Source organism: Gobio gobio (genome assembly GCF_949357685.1).
Source record: "Gobio gobio genome assembly, chromosome: 4".
Taxonomy (NCBI): Eukaryota; Metazoa; Chordata; class Actinopteri; order Cypriniformes; family Gobionidae; genus Gobio; species Gobio gobio.
In genome coordinates, this window is record NC_137100.1 from 23879694 (window position 1) to 23907134 (window position 27441).

The 27441-nt window shown below is 37.3% G+C and overlaps 2 protein-coding genes across 2 annotated transcripts; one reads left to right on the plus strand and one right to left on the minus strand.

Moving 5' to 3' along the window:
• Window positions 1–7504: 7504 nt before the first annotated feature.
• Window positions 7505–16729, minus strand: LOC307125396 (tetratricopeptide repeat protein 16-like; the record flags this gene model as incomplete). Its single annotated transcript, XM_079815248.1, has 11 exons — window positions 7505–7660; window positions 8157–8301; window positions 8453–8589; window positions 10778–10943; window positions 11040–11181; window positions 11257–11534; window positions 13796–14010; window positions 14097–14226; window positions 15073–15173; window positions 16417–16560; window positions 16658–16729. 11 exons carry the CDS (start codon window positions 16727–16729, stop codon window positions 7505–7507), a joined length of 1686 nt encoding a protein of 561 aa, XP_079671374.1.
• Window positions 16730–17389: 660 nt separating this feature from the next.
• slc2a8 (solute carrier family 2 member 8) lies at window positions 17390–27129 on the plus strand. Its single transcript, XM_079814367.1, has 10 exons — window positions 17390–17665; window positions 18049–18211; window positions 18405–18611; window positions 19422–19521; window positions 20092–20303; window positions 22268–22417; window positions 22503–22611; window positions 22702–22878; window positions 25830–25975; window positions 26062–27129. Exons 1-10 carry the CDS (start codon window positions 17580–17582, stop codon window positions 26206–26208), a joined length of 1497 nt encoding a protein of 498 aa, XP_079670493.1. The 5' UTR covers window positions 17390–17579; the 3' UTR covers window positions 26209–27129.
• Window positions 27130–27441: the final 312 nt, after the last annotated feature.

A 27441-nucleotide genomic window follows, 5' to 3' on the forward strand; every position in this document is an offset into this window, starting at 1 on the left:
ACTTTTTAGCTTCACTACCGCCACCTAGTGATTGTAGATCACAGATGGCAGAACTCATCTTGTTTGTTTTCCCCTTTTAAAGATTTTTAATTATGAAACGCTACAGTAATTTTGAATTGCATTGAAGGGGTACAATTAGGGTTTTGTTGCTATAATTACCATACAATAGGTATATTTTAATTCTATAATTTATTGTATGGTTTACTAAATAGCAGTTATTTAATACTTCATAAAATTCAAAAGCAATATCATTTAGCCTTTCAAATACTGAATTAAAATAAATGTACTTAATAATTTGAGTCAAAGGTAGTCACACTTTTTTCGTATCACTTCAGAAGACTTGGAATATAGTGTTTATAGAGTCGTATAGACCACTTTTATGATATTTTTATGGTCCTTTTGAGTCCTATTTATGCTTAAACGCCTCAGTCCTCATTCATTGCAATTTGAGTTACCATTTACATTCATTCTTCACAGATGAAAGAAAGTCATACAGTTTTGGAACAACATGAGGGAGATTAAATGACGACAGATTTGTCATTTTTGGGTGAATTATACCTTTAATTTCCCAGAGATTGTCCCTCATGTTAATCACACTCCTTTTCTCAATGGCAGACATCACAACCTCAGATGAAGGAAAAAGCACGGGCTATCTGGACTACTCCTCAAAAACCATGGATGCGGACCTGTGGTCCTGGCCTGCCGTTACACAAATCCCAGCCACACACCATATAATGCAAGAAACTGTGTCTGTTAACAGCACCCTGAAAAGTGAGAACAGTTATACGACCTCCCAGCAGGCCAAGTATGCCTTGGACAACTTATTCATAGGGATAGCATGATGCCCTGATCCTGCTTCAAAATCTCTGAAAAGGAGAATGACAGAGTGAAAGTGAAGACTATCCCCATAACAAGGAGAGTTCGTCTGAAAAGAAAAGACCAAGACCAAAACTGGATTTGACTCCTCAAATCCAGCTGGAAAGTTTATGAGTCACAAAAAACAGCAGACGCATTATCTATCCAAAACGAATAAACTGTCTTTCAAAGGTTCCTCAGTAGGGACCACTTGTCTACGTCCATTTAAGAGACTGTAAAAGAGTCCATTTAATTCTGTATATTCATTTGTTTGTGCCAAACAGGTCAGACATCATCTGGGTACAACTAAACTCTAAACTAAACCTATAAAGAAGCAAACAAACGGTTTGAGATATATATATATAGCGGTGGATGGAATACATTTTTTAAGTAAATCGGGAGGTTTTTAGAATTTGTTTCTATGTAAATATATTTATTTATTACACTGTTTAATGTTATGTATCTATTGTTGTTTTTCACATATTTCTCATTTTTAAATAAAATAGTTTTTTCATGATTTAAAGCAGTATTTATTTTGAATAAGTCTGTTTGTGTACATACAAGGAAAATTAACTGTTATATTACAACGTTGAAGAAAGAAAAATCTTGTGGCTTTCTTAAAACTTCATTGAATTTCAGACGTCAGTCCCTTTAAGTCAGTCCATCTGCACGCTCCTAACACTCTCCAAAAATTAAAAAACCCACACGGCATGTTTTAGACAAAACAGTCTCCCAGCAAACGTGAATGAAATTTTGGTCTGCAAAGACTTTGACTGGAGGCCAGGCCACCAGATCCTGTGCCCAGAGAAAGGTGTTTTTGTCTGGGGGGGAAGCTGGCAACTCGTGACTCTCCTGGCTGTCTGTCCTAATCTGCCAAAAAGAGTAACCTTACACTTTTATTACACCAGTGTGAAGCACTTATGGGCTTCTTTATGACCACTGTCTGTTTAAAACCACTTTGTTCGTGGTCTCGGCCCCCCCACACACACTGTCTGAGGAAACTCCACCAAGCCCCACCACCGCAAAGTTCATTCGAAAGCAAACGTATCTAGATTGCTGGTTGGCAGCATGAAATTCACAGTCTGCCACAGCCCTCTTCCACTTCTCAGCTTCTTTTTTTTGTTTTTGAGGTGACGTATTTAAAGCAAGATCAACTATCTATTTCTTCAATCTCAGACATCTTTTTTGATGTTGACTGTCGGGCTTAGTGTGCTAAACAGATTTACACAGGAAACCATGATTTTCATTAACAATTAAATATAAAAATGCACTTTAAAAATATGACACGTTGTTTCACTTTTTTCAGTGTGCTCATCCAGAAGCATTACACCTGATTTTCAGAGTGTTTATTTCCAGCAAGGGTATGCAAGCACGCAAACATGTTTTGCTATAGTTGGTCACAGAAAGAAAAGCCTTTTAACACGCTATCACAATATGTAATCACACAATATTGAAAGTGTAAAATGTTACATTTTTTGAGAATTAATGAAACCTACAGTATTGAAATGCAAAGGTTTCATAAAATGTCTCAGTTACTTATACGGAAATGTAATATATGTACCTATATCCGAGTAGTGATGTCGTATATGTTTCATATAAGGCAATACATTATTAGCACATATATACATCCTTATGATATATGAAGATATAGGTTTATACCATGTATGAAATACCCATAGAAGAATTATTATATATACATATATTAAAATGATTTATATGATGACTTTTAATATGGTATTGTATGTTAATGCCATATATGTAAACAATATATGTCTAATTTACATATGCAAGTTTATTTAAACAACATATAAGCAAACATTCAGTATGCTTATATAGGATTTTATATGGATTTATAAAGTTGTATACCACATTTAAAATACCTATAGTAAAAATTAATATATATATGCATATATTACAGATATTTATATAATGGATTTCTATATGGTACTGTGCAGTATGTTAAGATCATATATTTATATTTGTAATAATTTATATTTCTAAAAAGTTTATTTAAACATATGCAAACATGTTGTATGCTCATAGAATTATTTTATTCATTTTGGGCAGTCTACACTGTCAAATTGTTTTGAATTTTGTTTGAAATTGGATCACGTGTATCTGCAAAATATGGTGGACGGCAAATGTTCACAACTTGTATTAAAATATATGTAGGCTAACAAATATACGAAGCCATGTTTAATAAAGTATATTTGTATAATTATGCAATTCATATACATAATACAAATGAATATGAGACAGACATTATGAACATGTATTTTACATATACAGTTTGTCAGGGTTCTGTCACTTGGATAATTCTTGGTTTGGTGACAGCTCTGACACTCCTGTTGTCTTGCGGGTTTGAGTTCGCTCAGATAATGCACTCTATAATTCCACAATAATTAACATTAAAAATATTTTATATTTTACATTTAATTTGTTTTATACATCAAATCTATACTAAGACTCTACGACATTTATCAGTGACATGTCAGTGACTTGTCACATATATAATATTTGGAATAGAGCTGTATGTCAATATATGAAATTGTTCTAATTTCTGAATAGTTTCATAGCTGTGCATATATGTGCATTTATGTTTTTACTCTATATGAGCATATTAGGATATTTCATATATGAGACATTTATGTCAAAATATGTATTATACATACAATATATGGGATACATTTGTAAGTCAATATATGTAATTGTTCCAATTTCTAATAGGTTTTTATAAATGTTTTTACTTTATATGAGCATATATTGCATATATTGATATTTCCTATATGCAAATATATTACATTTCCGTATAAGAACCGGTTACCTGAGAAAGGCAACAAGACATTGTGTCATTTATGCTATGGGAACACTCCACGTGAGCCGGTATCTGAAGCACGTGTGTGTGTGTTACAAGCCAACGTTTGGCTAACACAGTCATGTGATGTTACAGGTGTGCCAACAGGGTATATAAGGGTGCCTAGAGAGAACATCATTGACTTAAAATTGTCTGAAGGAAGCATGCAGGCATGCCGAAAGTATGGCAATGCGACACAGTGTCTTGTTCCCCTTCTCAGGGAACCGGGTTACATACATAAAACGTTCCCTTTCGAAGCGTAACTCAACACTGTGTCATGGAGTTGACGCAATGTGAACGTAATACCCACTACGTCATACTGAACAAATGCCTACTCACTGTGCTGTGAAATTACCCAGCGAGCTAAGCTGTAGTCAAAAATGGCCATAAAGTTCACCTAGGGACCAGGAACTAAATAGCCTAAGGTGCGACATCCACAGCTCAATACCACCTATATTTCCTGTTCTGAAACTGACCCGGGGGCAGAACTGGCTAGGTAGATCGCAGACTCACTGCATCTGCCAACCAATAAGGAGGGGCAGACTAGAGCACTGGTACATGGACCCTCTGCCATCAGCTCCAAAGGGGCAACCTACTCGAAGGGAGCAAAGTATTTAGCATCCTGCCCTAAGGACCGGGAGAGGCCTCAAGAGGAAACCTTATTCTCTCAACTTCCTACTCAAGGAACATGGCAAAGTTCTTCAAAAGACCTGGCAAGAGAGCATTGAGGTGGAGCACCACATCAGCTCTATATCCTCATGTTCTCTATCAACGATCATCACAAGGGCGTGACTGCCGAACCTCTTCTGAGGCCGAAAAACATTGCCACTGAAAAATGCTGCCGAACCTCTAGGGAGGTGCTCTACCTTATAAACAGGTCTCCTATGGAACAAGTCGACGTACAACCATCTGACTATTACCTCCGGTATAAACCGGAGGGGCTACTGAGAGAGTGGAGCGCAATAGCGCTCTCATACTACTCCCTAACAAAAAGCCCTTATCAACTGATGGTTGCCCATTCCTACAGTTCTAGCAAACAACAGAGAGTGGGTCGCTAATTGCGACTAAGTCCACCTTTATGCTCTGTCCCAATCCTCTTCACGAACCGTTGGGAAGCAAGTTAACATAACCCCCTTCTATGTCCAAACTATCACCTCCAGGTATAGACTGGAAAGGCGACAAATGAAAGAGTGAGACGCAGAAGCATAAAGCTCATTCTCCTTGCCATACTGTCCATCCATATAAGGAAACAGATTGATGCAGCCTCCAACAAGGAGAGGATATAACTGCCCCTTCCCCAAGGGAAGTGCCAAAATGCTATTTCCAATATGAATGTGATTCAGCAAGAAGCATATTGATACTTCTCTGAGCCCCATGCCATATAAGGTGACAGAAGAGGAAGTTGGATGCTAATGTGGTATCTTTCTATGCCGTCCAGCCTATTTCACATGTGATCCCAGAGGGAGCATATACTGTAGATAACACCTCTGCACTCCTGCTACCAGAGAGGGAAGAGTGACCAATGAGTGTGTGGGACGCAAGTTGTGGTATTGCCCATCATCCATTTTTATCACAGCCCAACTGTTATAGAAGGAGCATTTTGCTACTACTTCTAATCTCCCGCCACTGGGAATAAAAGGCGCAAGACGTGAGCAGCAGATCTGCCCATCTTTCATTTTTCTGTCCATATAAAATATGAAGGACACTGAAACTGCCTCTATACCCAGTTCACTGGAGGGCGCGAGTTCAAGGGCGCGACAGAAAAAGGGGCGGGGTGCTAACAGTGGAAAACCTGTTACCTTATCTGTGTGAAGCCAAAAGAGGATCCTAAGGTTTCGGCTTTATTTTGCCTCTTGGCAGAGATGACTTCCCTTAGTTCCTCCTTCGGCTTCTTGCGAGCTTCATTCTTCTGAACCCTGTCTCCAGCTGGGGCCAGCAACAGGGTTAGAAGAGGGAGATGTATCGCTCGAACGCAGCTGACTTAACCTTCACCTCCCTGAACTTCTGGACCACTGGGCTCGACAGCGGTGCCAAAAAGTCCAGTAGGGACACCAGAGCATCAAGAAGGAAAGCTTTGTCTTTCCCCTTGAGACCAGAGAGGTTAAGCCATAAGTGCCTCTCCGTGGCTACCATGGTAGCAATCGAGCAGCCCACAGATCCGTGGGGCATAGCCGCCTGGCTCCCATCCCCGTTAAAAAGAGCCAGGTAGGAGCAGAGCCTTCTCACTGGGAACCGTTCATATCTCAAGAGCACATGCTCCGACAATCATCTCAGAAACTTGAGAATCATCAGGCATTATAAATCTTTGACATGGAGTGGTACACTTTCTAAATGTGCTAGACACGGTTTTCTTTCTCCTAACCACACACTGAAAATCTCACGCACAAACGGCTTCCTGAAGTCAAAAAGATGATGGCATTCTTTCTAGGCGCACTTATATATCCTACCAGCTTGTCTGTAATGTCACCTAACTGTGGTAGCCAATCAAGATTGGAGTGCTTCAGACATCGGCTCACCCTACAAACTAACTTAAACCCTCTGTTCAGTTCAGTTCAGCTCTTTGTCTGGTGTCTTCAGTGTTAAAGGTTGGTTTATGGTACTTCTGTGTAGTTATTTTGTGCCAGATGGTTTTGTTTTATTTAGTTTAATAAAGTAAGACTGCTGCAAATAGATCCTCAGCTTGCTTCTGAGTTGAACCAACATGTGTTCCACACATATACAGTAGAAATGTGCACAGGCTACACAGTATGCAGTACATACTGCATACTGAAGAAATTGTACTAGTAGTATATGCTATTCCAAACAGACCCCAAGTGATGCACTTTTAATACACTGTAATTCTCCATATTTACTTATATTTTCACACTGCCATAAGGATCCATCTAAAACCTCTTTCATTATGACAATTGTAAAACTGCAATTAGGGTTGAACCATAGAAATTTGTATTATAAATAAACTGATGACAATAATGTGATGATAAGTGAATGTTACTTCATGTCATCTACAAAGATAAGCTGCAAGTCTAGAAAAGATTATAAAACACCACACAGCTGAGAGAATGTCCTTTTCACACATAACCGTAGACTGGACTGAATGGTCAGTTAGAAATCAGAAGTCTTGGTTTCATGTATGTTTTCTTTTTGCTCAAGGACAATAAATGTCAGAAAATGACGTCTGATTGTTCCATTATTACCATGCCAAAAAATCTCAGGCTGTCTTCTCTAGGGGCTGAAAACATATGTTTCACTATTAGCAAGGGAGTGTAAATGTCTGTGATAAAAGTCTGGGATCAGCTGCCAGTGGTGTTTTTATACTGTTCTCTCTCGCTTTCTTCTCTCACTCACTTTCTCAGCTGTTTCCCCAGCTGCTAAGGACCTCTGAGCAGCAACAGCTGCTACGAACAAAACAACTCCCATTCCATTATAGCAAGGAATTGACTTAATGAAATGTAATGCCAAAATAATATCTAATCTAAAAGGAAATATCATACATGATTCATATCGTTCCAAACCTGTATGCGTTTCTTTCTTTTTGTGGAACAAAAAAAAAAAAGTCCATATAGTAAAAGTCAATAGGGTCCAATGATGTGTGACTTAAATGTTCTTCAAAACATTTTTGTTTGTTTCTCCACAGAAGAAATAAAGTCATACAGGTTAGGGGAGTAAATGATGACATAATTTGCATGTTTAAGTGAAGTACCTTTAAGTTTTCACTTCAGTAAACCCGAAGTATTATGGAAGGAACAGATTACCCAGTCACCAGAATAGCTGAGAATGTTTAATTCCAATGAGTCTTCAACAATTGAGCCCAAAGCCCCCAAATTTCCTCCACACGTATGGCCGTTGCTGAGTGCTAGGCTCCTCATGTACAGGGTGGATAGAGGCTAAACGGGGCCCGTCAAAGTGCAGGGGCTGCCTCTTCTGCAGGGCTCTTTTCACAGCTTGATTCAACTGACACCATAAACAGAAGAGATTAATGTCACAAGTTAACAGATTTAGCCTTTCTGAGAAAACAAAGATTTAACTGAGAATGAAAGAAATATTTACAAGTTTTTAAAATTTTCTAACTGTGCTAAGATTATTTAAAAAAAAATCTGTGATAGCAAATTAGCACATTGGAATAATTTCTTCAGGATGAGGTAATAGTTTTTCTAAGTAGACCGGAGAAATTGGGCTTTGCCTCCACAGGTATAGACTAAATTATAAAACAATCGTTTCAAATATTAATAATTCACATTAGTCATTTTGAAAAATTAAATACTACCTTGGTTAATAAAAACATAAACACGTTGTACTGATTCCAAACATTGCAATGGTGATGTCTGTAGTGTGGGTGATAATATGTTAATATAATTTGTACCATTGTATCACTGTATTGGCAGCATTTACAACACCACCAACATGTAAATGTAATCACATTTTATGTGTAGATCTGCCACAGGTGTACCTCTTTTCTTTTGACTAGCTTGCAGTGCACCTCTACTGGAGTGACGCATGGCTTTATCTTCTGCTCTGGACCACCCTCAACCTGTAACTTGTGTGAGGATGTTTGTGATTGGCGGTCATCTTTGGTAAGGGCCATCCTGCCAATTCTAGCATAAGAAATGGTGCTCTTAAAACTAAAAGTTGTATCCTAACATTAAACCTACATTCACACAAACTACCATATCTGATGATATGAGAACCCAGACATCTCTATAATCAAACTAAACCTCAGCAAGTTAAGTATGCATGCCTACAAACCTTGACACCTTGGATGCTGCTATTTCGAAAGCTTGAATCTTTGCCGCCAGCAGGGTTTTGATTGACTGTGCAGTGGCACAGGACATAATATCAGTCAAGGAGCATCCTGGGAGCAGACTCAACAGCAAAGGCACTACCTGAACCGAGATTTAAGAATAATAAACTAAATTTAAAGACTGTCTTTTTAATCTAAAGCAACTAAACAAGTTTTTTTTGCACACGTGCTATGCTTCAAGTCATTATTTTCAAGCACAGTTTGAAAATGTATCACACAAAATATTTAATCAGTAACAAAAAACAGCCTATAACTATATTTTTTAAGTCACCATGAAATCAAAATCAACAATTCTTGTTTTTTATGGAATATAATTTATAATAAATTATTTATCTGTGCTCGTTTTTTTATTTCATGTGCCATTGTAATCTTTAATCAAAATAACTTCCCTCACACAACAACAACAATGATACAATAATTCAATAAATTCCTGATGGACAAAATTAATGATGGACATTTTTTTTCTTGTTCAAGAAGCCTCTTCACACTATATTGTATACACTACACTATATACACTTTATTTGTTTTGGGACGTCCTTTACATGCACATAAACTTTAATGACATCCCATTCTTAATCTGTAGGGTTTAATATGGAGTTGGCCCACCCTTAACAGATCCAACTTTTCTGTGAAGGCATTCCACAAGGTTTAGGAGTGTGTTTATGGGAATTTTTGACCATTCTTCTAGAAGTGCATTTGTGAGGTCAGGCACTGATGTTGGACGAGAAGGCCTGGCTCGCAGTCTCTGCTCTAATTCATCTCAAAGGTGTTCTACTGGGTTGAGGTAGGGACTCTGTGCAGGCCAGTCAAGTTCCTCCACACCAAACTCGCTCATCTATGTCTTTATTATTCAAAGACCTTGCTTTGAGCACTGATGCACAGTCATGTTGGAACAGGAAGGGACCATCTCCAAACTGTTGTCCAAAATGTATTGGTATGCTGAAGCATTAATAGTTCCTATCACAGGAAATAAGGCGCCAAGCTGAACCCCTGAAAAACAACCCCCACACCATAATACCCCCTCCACCAAACTTTACACTTGGCACAATGCAGTCAGGCAAGAACCGTTCTCCTGGAAACTGCCAAACCCAGAATTGTCCATTGGATTGCCAGACAGAGAAGTGTAATTTGTCACTCCAGAGAAAACGTCTCCACTGCTCTAGAGTCCAGTGGCGGTTGGCTTTACACCACTGCATCCGACGCTTTGCATTGCACTCGGCCATGGAAACCCATTCCATGAAGCTCTCTACGCACTGTTCTTGAGCTAATCTGAAGGCCACACAAAGTTTGGAGGTCTGTAGCTATTGACTGTGCAGAAAGTTGCCGCTGCATGCGCACTGTGCGCCTCAGCATGCGCTGACCCCGCTCGGTGATTTTATGTGGCCTAGCACTTCGTGGCTGAGTTGCTGTTGTTCCCAATTGCTTCCACTTTGTTATAATACCACTAACAGCTGACCGTAGAATATTTAGTAGTGAGGAAATTTCAACCTATTACGGTACCACGCTTGAATTCACTGAGCTCCTGAAAGCGAGCCATTCCTTCACAAATGTTTGTAGAAGCAGTCTGCATGCCTAGGTGGTGCTTGATTTTATACACATGTGGCCATGGAAGTGATTGGAACACCTGAATTCAATGTTTTGGAGGGGTGTCCCAATACTTTTGGCAATATAGTGTACGTCGCAACTTTCATTCAACTCATCATTCCATTAAGAGACATTTATTACTAACTGTTAACCTATTATATTTATTATACGTATTCTGCAATTATTTCTAAAAAAAAAAATATTAAAATGTAATAGAATGAAAAATAAAGCCAAAATAATAAATTTTGGAAACAACATGTTTTATAATACAAGGCTTTTTTTGCACATGGTATAAATAAGTCTGTATACATGAACATTTATAGCCACTTAAAAGGGGATTCGTCCTTCGGGAAGGGGGATTATAGGTCCTTGACATCGTCAAAAATGTTTAAACACTGTGGCTTAGAAGTTGCCCATATTTTAATGCCCTGCTGGAAAATCCAGCATTGCTGGTCACCAGCATAATCTATGTTTTGCATTCATGGGATGCTGGTGTGCTGGTGGACCAGCAGCTCAGCTTTGCTTGAGAACTGCAAGACTATTCTGGTCCACCAGCTAGACCAGCACTATGCCAGCTCTAACCAGCATAAACCAGCCTGGACCAACATGGAATTCATGCTGGTTTATGCTGTATATGGGAACATCCACCATAGTTCGGGAATGTGACAAAGAGATGAGAGACTTGCCTGGTCATTGGTGGGCTCTAAGATAAGAACACTGATGGCATCCTTCTTGGCCTCTTCCATTTTGGCCACTTTGCTATAAGCTTTGGCTCGATTCTCATAGTACTGAACTACACCAGGGTTGTACCGTATTGCAACAGAAAACTTGTCTGCTGCTTCCTGGTACTTCCTGTAAAAAAAATCACATTTCTAAAATAATATCAAGAGGTATAAAATAAAGAAATATGTTTTCAATTTCATATTTAACACTATAGTTTAAACCTACTTGTTGTCATAGCTGTGCAGACCCATTGTGTTGTGAATAGCAGCAAGTCGTAGCCAAACAGCCGTGTTGTCAGGGTCCATCTCCTCTGCTTGCTGATAGTCAGCCAGAGCAAAGGTCCACTCACAAAGCTTAAAAAAACAATCTGGGGGGGAAAGGAGTTTTTTTTACACCACTCTCAGCCCAACACTCGTTAACCCCTTTAACTGTGTGTCCATACCTCCTCTGTTGATGAACAGCTCACTTGCATCTCTCCGTTTCTCAATGGCCTTGTTCAGCAGCATGACGCCTTCGCTGGGCAGACCCCGGGAGAAGCACTGAATTGCAAAATCATTGATTGTGAGCACTAGTTGTGTTTGAGCGTCTTGCTCTAAATCCTCTGAGTCGTCTTGCATGTGCTCCTGAGGAGGTTCTTCTTCAACCCCATAGAAATCAGCAGCAAGAACTAAATCCTCAATAGCAGCAGTGAAATCTTTCAGGCGCCGATACAGAATCCCCCTTTGAGCAAGCAGAAGTTTTATTTTATTTTATTTAAAGCATTTACAAAGCATCTACTAACATGATGGCTCTAATGCTTATCTATCTATCTATCTATCTATCTATCTATCTATCTATCTATCTATCTATCTATCTATCTATCTATCTATCTATCTATCCATCCATCCATCCATATTTCTATCTCTATGCTGGTTTAGGGGTGGTCTAGGACATGCAGGCTAGTTATACCACTTTTTTACATGTATCCTGCTAGTACCATGGCTATCAATGTACAACCCCAAATCAGAAAAAGTTGGGACAGTATGGAAAACGCAAAAAAAAAAAAAAAAAAAAGTGATTTCTAAATTTACTTTGACTTGTATTTCATTGCAGACAATATGAACACAAAATATTTCATGTTTTGTCTGGTCAACTTCATGTCATTTGTAAATATGCATCCTTTCCTGTCAATCAGACCTGCAACACATTTCAAAAAAAGTTGGGACAGTAAAGCATTTACCACTTTGTAATGTTGCCATTCCTTTTCACAACACTTAAAAGACGTTTAGGGACTGAAGACACCAAGTGATGAAGTGTTTCAGGTGTAATTTTGTCCCATTCTTCCTGCAAACAAGTCTTAAGGTGGGCAACAGTACGGGGTCTTCGTTGTCGCATTTTGCGCTTCAAAATGCGCCACACATTCTCTATTGGAGACAGGTCGGGACTGCAGGCAGGCCAGTCAAGTACCCGTACCCTCTTCCTCCGCAGCCAGGACTTTGTAATGTGTGCAGAATGTGGTTTTGCATTGTCTTGTTGAAATATGCATGGACGTCCCTGGAAAAGATGTCTTCTTGAAGGCAGCATATTATGCTCCAAAATCTCTATGTACTTTTCAGCATTAATGGTGCCTTCACAGAAGTGCAAGTTACCTTTGCCAAGGGCACTGACACAACCCCATACCATGACAGACCCTGGCTTTTGGACTTGTTGCTGGTAACAGTCTGGATGATCCTTTTCTTCTTTGGTCCGGAGCACACGGCGTCCATTCCTCCCAAAAAATACCTGAAATACTGATTCATCTGACCACAGTACACGTTTCCACTGTGTGATGGTCCATCCCAGATGCCTCCGAGCCCAGAGAAGTCAACGGCGCTTCTGGACACTGTTAACATAGGGCTTCCTTTTGGCACAGTACAGTTTTAACTGGCATTTGTGGATGTAACTACGTATTGTGGTACTTGACAAAGGTTTGCCAAAGTAGTCCTGAGCCCATGTGGTGATGTCGCTTATAGATGAATGACGATTCTTGATGCAGTGCCGCCTGAGGGATCGGAGATCACGGTTGTTCAGCTTTGGCTTGCGCCCTTGTCCTTTACGCACTGAAATTCCTCCAGATTCCTTGAATCTTTTAATTATGTTATGCACTGTTGAATGTGAAATATCCAAATCTCTTCCTATCTTTCTTTGAGGAACATTGCTTTTAAACATTTCAATAATTTTCTCACGTATTTGTTGGCAAACTGGCGATCCTTGGCCCATCTTTGCTCCTAAAGGATTAGACCTTTTTTGGATGCTGCTTTTGTACCAAATCATCATTACAATCACCTGTTGACATCACCTGTTTCAAATCACATAATTATTTAACCATTTTACCTCATTACTAGCCCTAAATTGCTCCTGTCCCAACTTTTTTTGAAATGTGTTGCAGGTCTGAATGACAGGAAAGGATGCATATTTACAAATGACATGAAGTTGACCAGACAAAACATTAAATATTTTGTGTTCATATTGTCTGCAAAGTAGAAGTCAAAGTAAATTTAGAAATCACTTTTTTTTTTTTTTTTGCGTTTTCCATACTGTCCCAACTTTTTCTGATTTGGGGTTGTAGACAAACTTTAAAGAAGCAATATATAGTTTAAATAGCTGAAAATATTCTTACTAAATTTGCGTCATTTGATTGCTTTACAATTATTGTAAAATGTGGAGAATAGTAATAACACATGATCAGTGTCTCTAAATATTTGACTGGTAATGATTGTATTTTTTGCATAGAAAAGATTAATTGAAAAATAATAATAATTGTAAAAGAAAATGTATACAAAACCTGAGTTTAGTGTGCATATCCTATAACACTAATTAAAATAGAATAATCTCATTAAAGTAAATTCATAACCACTCGTTTAAACTTCAGCTATTTGGCATAAATAGTGTATTTTTAATTAATTGATGCAAATAGCCAATTCTTTAGCATGCTCTAAATATGCAGCTCTTCTAAGCCTTACCTAAAGAGGTAGTACTGTCCTTTAGTGGGGTTATACCCCAGAGCGCTGTTTATTTTCCTCAGTGCCTCTGAAAGCTCTCCCTTCAACGCCTTATTAACAGCTGCCTGATGGGCATGCTCCGCTGCCTCCTTTAGCCTCTTCAACAGTGCATGTGCAACTGGACAGCATGGTTTGAGCCTGAGTGCTGACATCAAGTCATGATAGCACAAAGTCATCTGAGGAGACATACAGCCCTCTTACCTGTTTATTACAGTCTCTTGAAGGGAAATGTTTTTCTGTAGGCTGTGAATGATGGTCTGACCTGATTGAGCTGGTGGTGAAGGCGAGCTCTCAGAATGAGGAGGTCAGCTGACTGGCCGTCCTTCTCCAGCCAGTTACTGACCAACCCAAGACAGTCAGAGTAACGGCCCAGAGCAGTCAGACAAGCCAAGCTATGAATATACAAAAAGGCAAACATGATGGTAAATTATGATCTCATGCAATCCACGGTGGCTCAAAACCAGTGTTTGGACACTTTTGAAGACTTACGTCACACTTAAAAATGTCTGAATTGCATTGCATTAGATCTAAAATCTGCACTTTTCTAGCCATTTGTGCAATGCTTTTAACCCTTTCGTACTGTTGAGGGTCATTTTGACCATTTTAAACACAGATTTACTTCAGCTTTAAAAAATGGCATGCTAAATAAAATTGTTATATGTTACAGGTGGAAATTAGTAATAAGTTGGTAATTGCTGTGCAACCAATTGTTTGGCGTCCAAAATACCTTCTGTCTTCATTAAAAAACATTTTTTCAAAATAATAATAATAATAGATAAAAAATAAAGTGTCTTTTTGCTAAATGTTTTTCATGAAAAGTCATGAGGTCAACTGAGCTATATTTTGAACCATATTTATTTACAATAAATGCTACTTTGATATTTTATTAGATAATACAAACACATTCACATTTTTAAATGTGACAAATGTACAAATACATTTTGGTTAATCTTTTAATCAATAATATTTCAGTAATATGTTGAATTATGTTATTATGTTACCCTATAATGTGCCTAATGCACATACACACGATGGAAATTTAAAGAAGCAATAGCACTCAATGTGAACAGCTGAACCTTAAGTGATAGTAAGGTGAAGAGCTTGTAGCGCCACCTGGTGGTATTTTATGTGACCGCTTGCAAGCATGGGGTTATTTCAGCTCGTTCAGACGCATGCAGACTTCAAGTCTCTTTGAAGGGCTCTTCAAATATCGAATATCTCTTAAAATATACACTGACCTTCTCATGTGATAAGGCCGGAAGTAGGGTTTAAGCTCTGCTGCTTTCTTGAAAGACTCCAGAGCCTCCAGAAACTTCCCCAAATCAAAAAGACACTGGCCCTGCAAGGACAGTTAAAACATACACACATAATTGGGCATTAAAGGGATAGTACACCCAAAAAATGTAAATGTTGTCATCATTTACTCTACCTCGTGTTGTTCCAAACCTGCATGAGTTTCTGTCTACTGTTGAACACAAAGAAGATATTTTAAAGAATGTTGGTAACCAGACGGTTGACGGCACCCATTGGCTTCCATACCAACATTCTTTAAAATATCTTCTTTTGTGTTCAACAGAAGAAGGAAAAACTCATAAAGGTTTGGAACAACTTGAGGGCAAGTAAGTAATGACACAATTTTCATTTTAGGTGAACTATCCCTTTAACAATGTTTGTGGCAAAGGACTGGAGTGATGCTGGCTTTAAATTTCTGCAAAAATTTCAACTATGCATACAAATATTGATAAAATTCTACATTTCAAATAGGCATGAAGTAATCAAAAATGAATGGATACATTTCAACACACAAACCGAAAAATGTATCCATAGATTGTAATATTCATAGCTCCTAATCTGATTTCTATTGTATGTGAATAAATTGTAGCTAGGTAGTTGACAAATAAGCAGTAAAAAATGCTCTTTTTTTATATAAAACACCACTTTTGAAGAAAAAATGCATATTGTTATGTAGTGTGAAGTCTAGTCTAAGTGTGAAGGGGTCACTAACTTTGTCAATTGTTTCACCGTTTTTTGAACATTTTTACTGAAATGTGTCGCACCAAAGGACAACAGAAATTAACCCTTTTATAATGGTTCCAAAAAAGTTAAATATTGAACAATTCTGAGACAAAATCTTACCACGTGCACATGTCATGGGCTTCAAAGTAACATGACCTTGAATGGGGTCCTTCAACTAATCAAACTTGTCAGTGGAATTGCCCGATTTAAAATCAGAATATGGTCTCACACCAGAGGACATGGTTTTCAGTGACAAAACGTATCCAGTTCCTACACTTTTAGAAATATATGGATGAAAAAAATGACTGCCATTTACTACAATAGACACTTGTAAAATTATGCTTTTATTTTTAATTTATAAAAGTTGTAATTAATTGAACCATGCTTGAGACAGTCACACCATAGGACAATTTTGAGATTTGACAAAGCAGTTTTTATATCAACAGGTCCTTGTAAGACAAAGAAATGTTTAACCATTTACTGCATTTTAAATGATGACAATACTGATTATATTCATTTTTTATCTTGTGTGACAGTGAAAATGCCATGTCACGTCAACAACCCACCTGTAGGTAGTATATGAAGGCAAGTCGTTGAGGGTAGGCCTCAGTTTGTGGTTGGAGACTGCAGGCGTGTTTGTAATCTAGTGCTGCAGACTGGAAGTCACACAGCTGAAGATAGGCTTCTGCTCGCTGGACATAAAACTGAGTCTGCAGTTAGGAAAAATATAAAATGGGATTAATGTTCAGGGCCAAATAATTATGACGTACTGTAAACAAGCCATAAAACAGTCTGCCTAGCCTCTACCTGCTGCTGTGACTGGAGCAGTATGGCCTTTGAGAAACAGGACACAGCCTTGTCGACCTGAGACTGTGACATGGCGCCAACACCTGCTTCATAACTAGACATGTAGACATGTAAGTATTCTTCACAGTAAGACTATTGTTTATAAACATTACTTCACTTACTGTTTGTCAGCCTTTTCTTGTATTATGAGCTCCCCATACATATCTGGTTTCTTTTTCATTTCTGGGATCTGAAAAATATAGATTTTTGTGGGGTTATTTATTGTTATAATATTTCACAGTATTACTGTTTTTACTGTATTTTTCTATTTTGACTCTTTCTCTCACACACACAGCAAACGAATGTAGCACAGCACACACATTTAAAAATACAATACAAACCTCAGTACAGTCTGCAGGTGGATTCATTTTACAACACGGTTTCAGTTTATAAAAATCCTCCAGAGGCTTTACGTTTGTTTCCCACAACCAAAGCAAATCGGAAAATAGTGCAGTTCCTCACAGTAAAAGCACTTCTGAAAACATTTAGTAACTATGGGAACAATTGAATGGCAAAAGAAGAGAAACGGCCGCATGTAGATTTTCCCCCCTAAACAATATCTTTAAAAATGTGAATGTGAATAAAAAGTGAAAATGTATAGAAAAAAAATGTATGACGGCTACTTTGTGTGAAAGGACCTTTTTACAGACAAGGCAAGGCAAAAGTAAAGTTAGGACTCTTATTTTGAAATCTATGCAAGTGTTTATGTCACATGCATCAGCTGACAACAATGATGGTTTACTGACTATAGCGCAAAGGCTTTAATACATCACAGGCTGAACTTGTTCATGTTTTGTCAGTTGTAATGTATGACATAAAACCACAAATTGTCATTGGCGATCATCAATGAACTGCTTGAGTATAATTTGTAAGAGGAGACACGATGGATCATTATGAGGAGACCAGACCACTGTTGGTCAATGATGAGCAAACAGAAGAAGACAGATCCGAGCAGGACTCCTACCTGGAGTAAGTGTCACTTTATTGTCTTTAGGGGTTTTCCTCTTATAGAAAAAAAGTTATGTGAAGATTTTATGTTACAACGGTGGTCATCAAGAAGAACACTATGGTTTATCCTCACATAACTACTAACCTACTAAGTTACAGTTTTTTTAGTTGCTCAAGTACAGATAATTAGCACTTAAAAGTGTCATTCACTCAGTAATCTGTTCAAAATGAATGAGGAAATATTAAAATATTGTCATACCAGAAAGAGTCTGCAATGACTTTCAAGTGTTCCCACACTGGAAAACCTGTTCAACAAGAATATGAAACTTACATAATGTTTGTAATGTACAAACATTGTAATGTTGTTGTTGTTGTTTTACTAATTTGAATATTTGTCTCAACAGTAAAGTTAAGAATGGGAAGTTGTACATGGCCACATTCGCAGCAGTTCTGGGACCCCTGAGTTTTGGGTTTGTGTTGGGCTACAGCTCTCCTGCCATACCTGAACTCTGCAGAATCCAAGACCCGAGACTGCAGCTCAGCACAGAGGAGGCTTCCTGGTTTGGGGTATGTGAATGCTTTTGGTCTGGTTTTTCTTCTAAATGCGTGTTGTTGATTTTATCGACTACAGTTTGGCAGTACAATAAAGGAAATGCATATCATTTTCAGTTCCCAGAATCCAAATTTAGGTGTCAGTGTATCGACATTTGATTGTCAAGAATGTTGTTTCAACATTAGCCTGTATTTTTCTGTCTTACAGTCTGTGGTGACCATTGGTGCTGCTCTTGGGGGTCTCCTGGGAGGATGGATTGTGGAGAAGATTGGACGAAAGTTGAGCCTTATGTTCTGTGCAGTACCATTCATATTTGGGTTTACCATCATTATTGCTGCTCAGAACCACTGGATGCTATATTTGGGCAGAGTTCTCACTGGTCTGGCCAGTGGAGTGACTTCTCTTGTTGTGCCTGTAAGAATTACCTGTTTATTCTCATATGCAGAGTATACTAATAATAATACTAAAGCTTTGATTAAATCCTTTTTATTCTAAAACATTATTATTATCATTAGACTGCAACAGTAAGGTAACTCTTATTCGTTTTCTCCATAGGAGAACATCTTTTTAGTGATAACTGACTATGTTGAAGCCATCCGTCTGCATTTATTGCATTTATGTTTAACAGTGGAATTCCTGATGGAAAAACTATGACCTATTCTGCAAAGAAATCTCCACCAATCAGAGCAACAGAGCTCTTTAGTGTCCACGTGAAGCACTGTGAATGATGTAATAGAGTCAATCTCCCTAGCTCTGAGATTGCTTTAATTTTTGAATGTATATGCATTTTTAGCAATAAATGTAAAATATATTGTTTCTGTATATGATCAACAGCTTTAAATGAACAGTTTCTTTGAATAATTTCGTATTTCTCCATCATTTTCAATTGTATTATGTCATTTGCAGTGCTTCATGGGATTCTAGTCCTTTCCCTCATTAAAGCTGTTTATCTTTTTGTCCAATTTTCAAATACTTTTTTGCGTCAAATCACATTTTTCGATGTACCTTGTAGCTGGTTTGTTTGTTTCATGGCTTATTGCACTTCACCAAAAACATTTTTAAAATCCCTATGGGAAAAACAAATGGGGAAAAATACTTTTGGAACCAAAGCCGCTAAAAAAAGTAATTTATATATCTTATGCTAACCATGTTTTTAACCAAATATTTAGATCAATAGCACATTTTCCATTTGACTTGTTTTTTTTTTTCTCTCTTTTTCTGCAGCTTTACATCTCGGAAATGGCTCATGAGCGTGTTAGGGGAACTTTAGGATCCTGCGTGCAACTTATGGTTGTGACAGGCATTATGGGAGCCTATATAACAGGTATTGCCTCTCATTTTAATCTTCTGATTGTATTATGATGTATGAATTATGACACTTGAGTGCCTTTGAGAGTAATAGGGCTGTTCTGCGCCAGTTAGCTGTATGAGATGATTGTTAATGTTTAATCAGAAGACACATTTGAACCTTTTTCAATGATCTTGCACATATGTCTCTTTTCCAGTGTAGCCCTGCACTCCAATACTTTATTTGTTCTTTGAAATCAGCTCAGATGTGTGTGAATGCCATCTTAATTTTTGCTGGTGAGAATCCTTGTGGAATGACTCTAATGCCTTTCAGTATTGCATTAATGGGAATTGGTCAGCAGTTAGCACAGGAATGTCCCTCTTCAACACACACAGAGCCTGCATTGTACACTGCTCTGAGCTGTATTTACATTAAATTAGGAAAACCTGACCCATACAGTGTGTTCAGTAGTAGTGATTAACTTAGAAGTATCTCCAGTAATTCAAGGTGGGATTTATATGATGACTTGAGGGTGAGTAAATGATAACAGAATTGTAATTTTTGGGTGAAGTACCGCTTTAAGTAATGCAAAATTAATTTGATCAGGTTTGTTCTTGGACTGGCGATGGTTAGCAATCACATCCTCTATCCCTCCCACGCTAATGCTGGTGTGTATGTGCTTCATGCCTGAGACGCCACGGTTCCTGCTCTCCCAAGGGAAAAGAAGAGAGGCAGAGGAGGCCCTGCGCTTCCTCAGGGGTCCTGATGCCCCTACAGAGTGGGAGTGTGCTAGAATAGAAGAGGCCTACAAAAATGAAGTTAGAGATCACACATTTCTCATTTCACATCTCAAACTTTGTTTGGTATTGATTTTTAATAAGTATGTTGAGCTGCTTTTCAAAATTAAAATCAACATGAATTGCCATTTTACTTTTATAATGTGACTTCTTTTTCAGTAAACTGGAAATTCAATGACAAAATGTTGGGCATGTTTATACCTGGTCACTTCATGCATTGTAACTGATAAAACGGATATCAACAGTTGCAAGAAAAAAGTATGTGAACTACTTGCAGATGTGAATTTTAATTTTATTTAGTGCTGTCCTGAATAAGATATTTTACCTTAAAAATTTTTTTACATATAGTCCAAAAGACCAAAAAAAATGCTGAATTTTTTTAAATGACCCTGTTCAAAAGTTTATGAACCGTTGATTCTCAATACTGTACGACACCTGGATGACCCACAGCTGTTTTTTGTTTTGTGGTGGTTGTTCTTAACCCCTTCAGAAAAATCCTCCAGGTCCTGCAAATTCTTCAGTTTTCCAGCATCTTTTGCATATTTGAACCCTCTCCAGTAGTGACTGTATGATTTTGAGATCCGCCTTTTCACACAGAAGACAATTGAGGGACTCAAACACACTCACAACTATTAAAAAAAAAAAAAGTAAAAAAAAGATTCAAACATGATGCTCTACAAGGAAACACAAAGCATTAAGGGCCGGAGGTGAAAACTTTTGAACAGGATGAAGATGTCCAAATTTTGTTTAAATATTTATATTTTTTTCATTTAGGACTGCCCTTCGGAAGCAACAGAAGATACTTGCATGTTTCCCAGAAGACAAATTAAGTACAGTTTACCTTGATCTTGAAGGCAATCCCCTGGCTCTTAATGCGTTGTGTTTCCTTCTGGAGCATCAGTGAATGTTTGAACCTTTTTCTAATAGTTGTGTTTGAGTCCCTCAACTCTCCTAAGTGTGAAAAGATGGATCTAAAAATCATACAGTCACTGCTGGAGAGGGTTCAGATATGCAAAAGATGCTGGAAAACTGAAGCATTTGCAGGACCTGGAGGATTTTTCTGAAGAAAGTTGGCTCATTCAAAGGGACTCATGAACAACCATCACAAAACAAAAAAACAGCTGTCATCCAGGTAACAACACACAGTATTAAGAATCAATGGTTCATAAACTTTTGAATGAGGTAATTTTGTCTTGTGGTTTATATGTAAACTTTTTTTTATGTAAAATATCTTATTCAGGACAGTACTAAATAAAATAAAAAAATAACATACATTTTGTATGATCTCTCTTATTTTGTTAAAATTATTCACATTTTACACTATGCCAAAAATGTGTCTCCGGAAAACGAATATAAATACGATCTTCAATTCTCGTGCTATATGAAAATTTCATGTCAACGAAAGCAACAGATATGAGCTGCGTTTTTTGTCATCTGCTAACTTCAAGATCATTGATGTTGGTGTACAATCTTATTGGTTCTTGTGGAAGGTCAATGATTATATGTGAGGGGAAAAAAAGCCTCATAAAAATATCTTAAGAAGACTTGGATTAAACTGCTCAATGAACATGGATTTCTTTTGACGATGTCTTTATGACATTTTTTCAGCATCAAAATACTGTTTGTGTGGACTTTCAGTAAAGTACTGAAATCGGTTTCATTAAAAATATTTTCATTTCGAAGTGGAGTGAAAGCATTATGGGTTTGGAACTACATGATGTCATATTATATATTTTGGGTGAACTATACCTTTAATTTTATCCAACAGGAACCAGAATTTAGGTTTAATTTTATCTTTGATGACTTTTAAAAGAGTTTGTCTCACTTTACCATATATATATATATATATATATATATATATATATATATATATATATATATATATATATATATATATACATATACTTTTTTTAATTGAATAAATAATTAAAATTCTTTGTACAGCTGTATATAAGTCACTAAGATTGTCATGTAATTGATTACAGGAGCAAAACTTCAGTCTGGCGGATCTGAAGGACCCTGGCGTCTATAAGCCTTTAGGCGTAGGCATTATGATGATGCTCCTCCAGCAATTTACTGGCATTAATGCCATCATGTTTTACGCCGAGACGATCTTTGAGCAGGCCCATTTCAAAGTGAGTGTTTTGATGGAACTAATTAATAAAGAGCCTTCATGCTACTGTAAATGCACACTGTAATGTTCTGTATTGTCTGCCACAGAGCAGCGATGTGGCCACTGTTATTGTTGCAGCCACACAGGTGGTCTTCACTGCAGTTGCTGCTATCATCATGGACAAGGCTGGGCGTAAAGTTCTTCTCATCTTGTCTGGTAGAAGCATCTTTTGTGGAATAACATATTTGCACTACTGTTTTTGAAAAGAAAGAAAATGGATTATCTTCTTTTTTGGTCCCCCACAAGGTGTCACCATGTGTGTTAGTGAAGCAGTGTTTGGAGTGTATTTCAAGTTGACTGTGATGAAGCACAATAACTCCTCACTGACGAGTTTACTAACAGACGCCCAGGGTTCTCTGGCGGAGCAGCCCCCGACAGACCTGGCCTGGCTGGCTGTGGGAAGCATGGGCCTTTTCATTACAGGTCAGAAGACATGTATTTCACTGAAACTTCTCATAGAACATAAATTATTCAGCAGCTGTATTAAGATTTGTTAAAACACTGCAAGTTAAAAATGTTCAGATGATTCTAGCCTAAAACTACATGCATAGAGAGTGTGCAGTAGGGGTGCAAACGATGCACTTGTTTTCTCGATGTGTAGATTACTATTCCTGCCTATGCAGAAATCATGGATTTTTGAATCATGAATAATTTGTTTCTGTCAAGAATTTAATTAAAATGGCAAAAAATCGTAATCTAGACTTATAGACACCAGCACTTACTTAACCTAAAAATAATTTTTGAAGTTGAAGTGAAATTAAGTTTTGAACACTTCATGGACTCAACTGTTGCAGATTTCCTTACATAACCAATGGGGAGGGACTATCAGACTTATATAATTATATAATAAATACATCAGACCAGGGTCCTGTACCATGATGGTAGTTTAACAAACTCAGAGTTACAAGATTAGTTTCGAGTTGACCAAACCAAACCAATCTATTCAGGCTTTGTTGGTCCCATGATGCTGATCATCAGCTTTCTCTGTCAACTCAGGCTTTGAATCCTGAGTTTAGGAGTTTAGCTGTGACATCAGTAGTGAACAGCTGTGGATCAGTGAAACTGAGATTCACTTCTCGTGAGAGAAGCAGTGAGATTCATTTCTCTCTTCTGCAGAATATTACATGATTGAAAAATATTAAGAATTGAAACAAATTTACACAGCAGGAAGAAAAGAGTTGTCTATAAAAGAGGACAACTCAAAGATAAAATCTTACTACGTCAATGCAAGTTAAAGATATGAAGTTAGTTTAGTTGATATATAGAGAGAATTAAACACTTAAACTCATATAGTAATTTTTATAGCTTTATTTATTGATTTGAAAGCTTATTTGTATGACCTTTTATATAGGCTATTTGTATTAATTTTAACTAAGTGCCTATTAATGATTGATTAACTAAAATGATACATGTGTAATTGATTAAGGGTATAATAATTACATAAATGTATCTAAGTCATTCAAAATTATTATTATTATAAATAAGCATTGTTAAAAGCCAGACGCTTAAAGGGTTAGTTCACCCAAAAATGAAAATTCTGTCATTAATTACTTACCCTCATATCGTTCGACACCCGTAAGACATCTTCGGAACAGAAATGAAGATATTTTAGTTGAAATCTGATGGCTCTGAAAGGCCTCCATTGGCACAATGGCACGGTTCACTCTCAAGACCCTTAAAAGGTACTAAAGACGTCGTTACAAAGTCCATCTCACTACAGTGGTTCTAAAATAACTTTATGAATCGGCGAGAATAGTTTTTGTGCGCAAAAAAACCCAAAATAACGACTTACATAGTGATGACGATTTCAAAACAAAGCATCATGAAGCTTCGAAGCGTTATGAATCAGCGAGTCGATTCAGCAGTTTGAATCGCCAAATTTCAGCAGTTTGGCGGTTTGATACGCGATCCGAATCATGAATCGGCTCGCTGATTCATAACGCTTCGAAGCTTCATGATGCCTTGTTTTGAAATCATCATCACTATGTAAGTCGTTATTTTGGGGTTTTTTGCGCACTAAAACTATTATCGCCGATTCATAAAGTTATTTTAGAACCACTGTAGTGAGATGGACTTTGTAACGACGTCTTTAGTACCTTTTAAGGGTCTTGAGAGTGAACCGTGCCATTGTGTCAATGGAGGCCTTTCAGAGCCATCAGATTTCAACTAAAATATCTTCATTTCTGTTCCGAAGATGAACGGAGGTCTTACGGGTGTCGAATGACATGAGGGTAAGTAATTAATGACAGAATTTTCATTTTTGGGTGAACTAACTCTTTAAGTCTTTAAAAATCACTTGCTATGTAGTGACCTTTAATTTGGAGTAGACACAGGGGGAATTACTTTATTGCATCAGAGGTGTGTCACTTTGCTCACAGCTGATTGGTCCAATTTCAGTTTGAGATGTCTTATCCAAAACACAACCTGCCGTGGAGCGTAAGTTACTATGGAGACGAACAGCTAAAAGCCAAACCTCTTTAATGGTACCTAAAACCCAGGATTGGCACAAACTAAGCTTAAACATATCTGGTTAGCCAGCTAAACCGGCTTCATGGTATAGGCCCCATGGGTTCTCAACACTGGCCCTCGAGGTCCACTTTCCTGCAAAAACCTTGATTAAACTCAGCTGCCTATATCTTTCTAGTAATCATTAGGACCTTGATTAGCTTGTTTGGGTCTGTTTGATTAGGGTGGGAGCACAACTCTGCAGTAAAGTGGACTTTGAGGAAATTCTTTGTTCTGCTGAACACAAAAGAAGAATGTTTGTAACCAAACAGATAGAGCAACCATTTACTACCATGGTAGGGAAAAAAATGCTATGGTAGTCAATGGTTGCTCTGTCTGCTTTGTTACAAACATTCTTCAAAATATCTTATTTTGTGTTCAGCAGAACAAAGACACTCATACAGGTTTGGAACATCATGAGGGTAAGTAAATGATGACAGAATTTTCATTTTTGGGTGAACTATTCTTTTTCTTGCCTAAAACTCATTTACATAATCCTTATGAATACACTTTAAAAAACACAGAATCAAATCATTAATCGAAATCTAATCAAAGCGAATCTCATTGTGAATAAGATCAAATCGTTCTAAAAATTGCAAAAAGAAAATCCTGCATCTAAGACAAAACCTAAGATTCATGAATCAAATCAATTCACTGTATATGCAAAGATTCACACCCCTAATGTGCTGTTTAGGGTGGCATTTGATTAAATAATAGACTTGTGGACTTCCTGTCCATCCAAATAATGAGTACCAATTATTTTACAAATGTAGACTGTAAACTGAAAAAAAGCTAAATATACAATGATATCTGAGTGAACGGACTGCAGTTAGTCTACAGTAACTATCATAAATACATGTGTTAACCAGGATTTGCTCTTGGTTGGGGTCCTACTCCTTGGCTGGTGATGTCCGAGATCTTTCCCACGCGAGTGAGGGGATTGGGCAGTGCTCTGTGTGTGCTTACCAACTGGACCTGTGCCTTTATTGTCACCAAGACCTTCCAGAACCTCATGGTGAGCTGGCAGTTATGCATTTTCCATCAGAAATGTTCTAGGTTTAATGAACATGTCTAATACAGGGTCAAAAATGTCTCTTTCAGGATGCCATAACTAGTGCAGGGACATTCTGGATGTTCTCAGGACTGTGTGCTCTCAATGTCATCTTCACTGCTCTGTTTGTCCCTGAGACCAAAGGCAAAACTTTGGAGGAGATTCAAGCCCGTTTTAAGGGGACTCATCTGCGCTAGACAACTTTTCTCCTCAGTGCCAACTCAAATATTGAAGCATCTCATTATGTTTTCAAATAATGTAAATGTTTACAGATCAAAAATGTGTATATTTGACACTTTTTTTGTTGTTGTGTTAATGTGATTTGTCATTGAATTGGCGTGATTAGTGGCTGATGTGATATGTTTCAGACAGTGTTCAAGAATTTTGAACATCACTTATTTTATACTGTTACTGTTGGTGCACCCTAAAGCATCTTGACTTTACATTGTCTAGTTTTGAACTTATTTGCAGGTCACATGACGGTTGTTTTTTGAGAAAGGTCTCAATATAATTTGCATGAACAACTAATCATTTGACACCGTTTATATAAGCTTTATTTCCATTAGTTTTCATTGCAATTCCTCTGCATCAAGATGGGTTACATTTTAAAATCAGTATATGCATGGCGCACAGTCTAATTTAAAATGTAACCCAAGCTACTATCCGATCCGATTTGATCGATCTCAAAAAGATTTCAGAAATGTTGAATTAAACTTGAAACTAATTTTTATATTCTGTTGATAAATTGTTTTAAAATTAAGAATTAAATAATACAAATTTAAATACCTGATTGCACTGGGGACTGCATACATTTTTTTCTGACTTCACTTGCTCATTTTTGATCTATAGCAAAGAAATTGAACCAAGCGCGATAATACTAATTCCTTTAATATACATGGTTACTGAACAATTCTTTGTCGTTTGCTTCAAACATGAGGTGAGCAAATTAAACAGAACTCTTAGTTTTTTACTGAGTGCGCATAATGACTCGCAACGATGCCAAATAAAGTTGTATGCCAAATAAGATTTTTTATTATTATTATTAAAAAAGGAATTTTGTAAAATGTTATTTTTAATATGCTGAAGAATACAAATAAAATAAACAACCTCAACATTCTAAACATTTGTGAATAGACATTTTTTTGTGTTAAAATTTGTACCATCTGGTACTAGTGGTTTTAAGCATTTAGGGGTAATGTGAATTATGTAATTGGATTACTTTTTACAAGTAACAAGTAGTGCATGTTAAAAAAAAATTTATTATTATTTCTGAAGTATAAGTGTTGAACTTTCTTCTCCTGCATCCTACTCGTCTGCAATCCAGAATAGCAGCTTTGAAAGGTTTTTTTTTTAGCTGTGCCTTCTACTTTATAGGTGTGAGTTTGCAATTCCTTCAGCCTGAGGCTTATTCATTTCACTTTGGGTATGAA